Genomic DNA, 2,045 nt, shown 5'->3' on the forward strand with positions numbered 1-2,045 from the left:
GGCGCCGAGCGCGGGCAGGTCCTTGTCCTCCAGCCTGCACACGAACATCGGGTCGCTCTTCCAATACATGGCACAGCCCTACCGCATACCAGCTCCGCGAAGGGCGGCGGGGCGCGGCGCKGCTGCTCCGGGACCCCGCTCCAGGTCTCTGCGCTCAGCGCCTGCAGGAAAAAAAGTTTTGTTTTCAAGTGGGTGGACCCCGCCGCGCGGGGACCTGCCTTCCGCGGGCTCGCTGGCCTCACCTCCTGCGCAAAACCCGCCTTCTGAGCGTGGCGAGATCGCTATCGCCACCAGCGAGCCCGCGCCAGGTTTTGTTCGGGGGGGAAAAGCAACCCCTCCGTCTTCATCGCTTGCCATACCTTCTCCCCCCGCCCCAGTCTAAACAAAGACTCAAGTTACATCTCTCCCTGTATTAGCAAAGAMGACAAACACGAGGGAAAGCGAGAGAACGTGTGAACGGGATAGGTTTTTCCATACTGCTGAAATCCCAAGCCCGAGCGCATTCGTGTAGCCCAGAGAGACTCRCAGCTCCTAAATCTGTCCTGCTGCTTCTACGCTTGCCCGTGCCTCCAAAATCCTGTCATAAAACCTTTCTCATTAAGCTAAAGAAGGAACACCTGAGCTGCCCAAAGGCCGTAGCCTCACTGCAGTCTGAATCAAGCCTGAAAGATCACGGTATGTTGCTAATTAGCATCAGTGTCTCTCGTCGCGCCGTGCACAGGGGCTGCCAAGAGCTGGCTGCCCAAAGCTCAGACGCTCTCTGGAAAACCGTAGAAAATTTCTATCAGCGGAGGAGGTTCCGTAGGTTACTTGTACGCTTTCTGCACGATTACAAACCTTCCCCGCAGAGTTTCCCCAAACCACGCACTGCTGCTGGGCTCGGGACCTTTCGGGGGAATAAAGCAACAGCTCGGCCATCGCAGGTGAGGTAAATAACCGGGGTAGCTGCTCCTCCGCACGTATTTACCTAGCCAGGTGGTTTTAATTAAACTTATCGTTACGTTTTCATCTTTTTTCCCCCTCTCTGTTTTAGTTCTGTCGGAAGATAAATAGATGCGAGACATTTTGTGGAGCCTCAGTAAAGCAAGCTGAGGAAATTGCCCATGCGTGTRGAAATACTATAAGTTTGTTTGATAGAAAGGGATTCTGCTTTTGAGGAAGCGTGAAAGGGAAAAACTCCATCTTGACTCCCATAAAAATTATTACTGTTATTTCTCAGCCTAGGCCCCGATCCTGCGTGGCCGTAAAGACGTGAGCGGCGGTGCCAAGCCGCGGGGAAGCAGCTACGTCCCCAGCCAGTAGCTCGTTTGCCCAGCGCTGAACTGATTTAACCCTGGATATAGGCTCGCTTTAAATTTACCCCTAATACCGCTATCAGCTGCTGCCGCAGCAAATGCTCTAAGGCAGCGAGGCGCGCAGGATTTTGTCGTACCGCGATGAGGTTTAGGGACAGCACGGCGGAAAGCCGAGGCGGCCGGGGGCGGCGCAGCCCGCGGCCCCGCTTCTCCCGGCGAGGCGGCACCGCCAGCGGGAGGGTTTGTCCGCGCTCCCCACCGCGGGCGTGCGGAGCGGCGCTGGGCAGAGGTCTGTCTGAATTTCCCACCCCAGGCGTGCGGAGCGGCGCTGGGCAGAGGTCTGTCTGAATTTCCCACACCGGGGGCCGGGGCGGAGCGGCGCGGTGCGGAGCGCGGCGGTTCGAGCGCGCCCGTCGGAGCCCCGCGGCGGCCCCGCGGCTGCGGGACACCCCCGGGAGCCCCGGGGCGGCCTCGCCCACTCGCCTGGAAAGGGCTCTGGGCCTCTCCTCGGCGGCGCTCGGGGCTGCCGCTGCCGGGGTGCTGGTGCGAGGGCAGCCGGCCCCTCAGCGGAGGCCGCCCGGACGGGGCGGGCTGCCGCGGCGCCTCCTGCGCCGGCATCGCTCCATCCCGCCCGTCCCGGCGCGCTTTCCGCGGCTGCTCGGGGCCGCTGCCCGCCCGCGGTGGGGTGGCGCGGCCGGAGGCGCAGCCAGCGCCGAGCCGCCCGCGGAACCTCTGCCGCCCTCCCCGTCC

The 2,045-nt window shown here is 61.9% G+C and overlaps 1 protein-coding gene across 1 annotated transcript in view; it reads right to left on the reverse strand.

Annotated features, from left to right (window-relative positions):
- Positions 1-69, reverse strand: part of LHX8 (LIM homeobox 8) — a 10,372-nt gene extending 10,303 nt beyond the window's left edge. The window contains exon 1 of the mRNA XM_026074478.1: positions 6-69. Within this exon, the coding sequence (XP_025930263.1) occupies positions 6-69 (64 nt within the window). The remainder of the gene's footprint in view (positions 1-5) is intronic.
- Positions 70-2,045: the final 1,976 nt, after the last annotated feature.

This window comes from Apteryx rowi, unplaced genomic scaffold (assembly GCF_003343035.1).
Source record: "Apteryx rowi isolate R43461 unplaced genomic scaffold, aptRow1 scaffold_39, whole genome shotgun sequence".
NCBI lineage: Eukaryota > Metazoa > Chordata > Aves > Apterygiformes > Apterygidae > Apteryx > Apteryx rowi.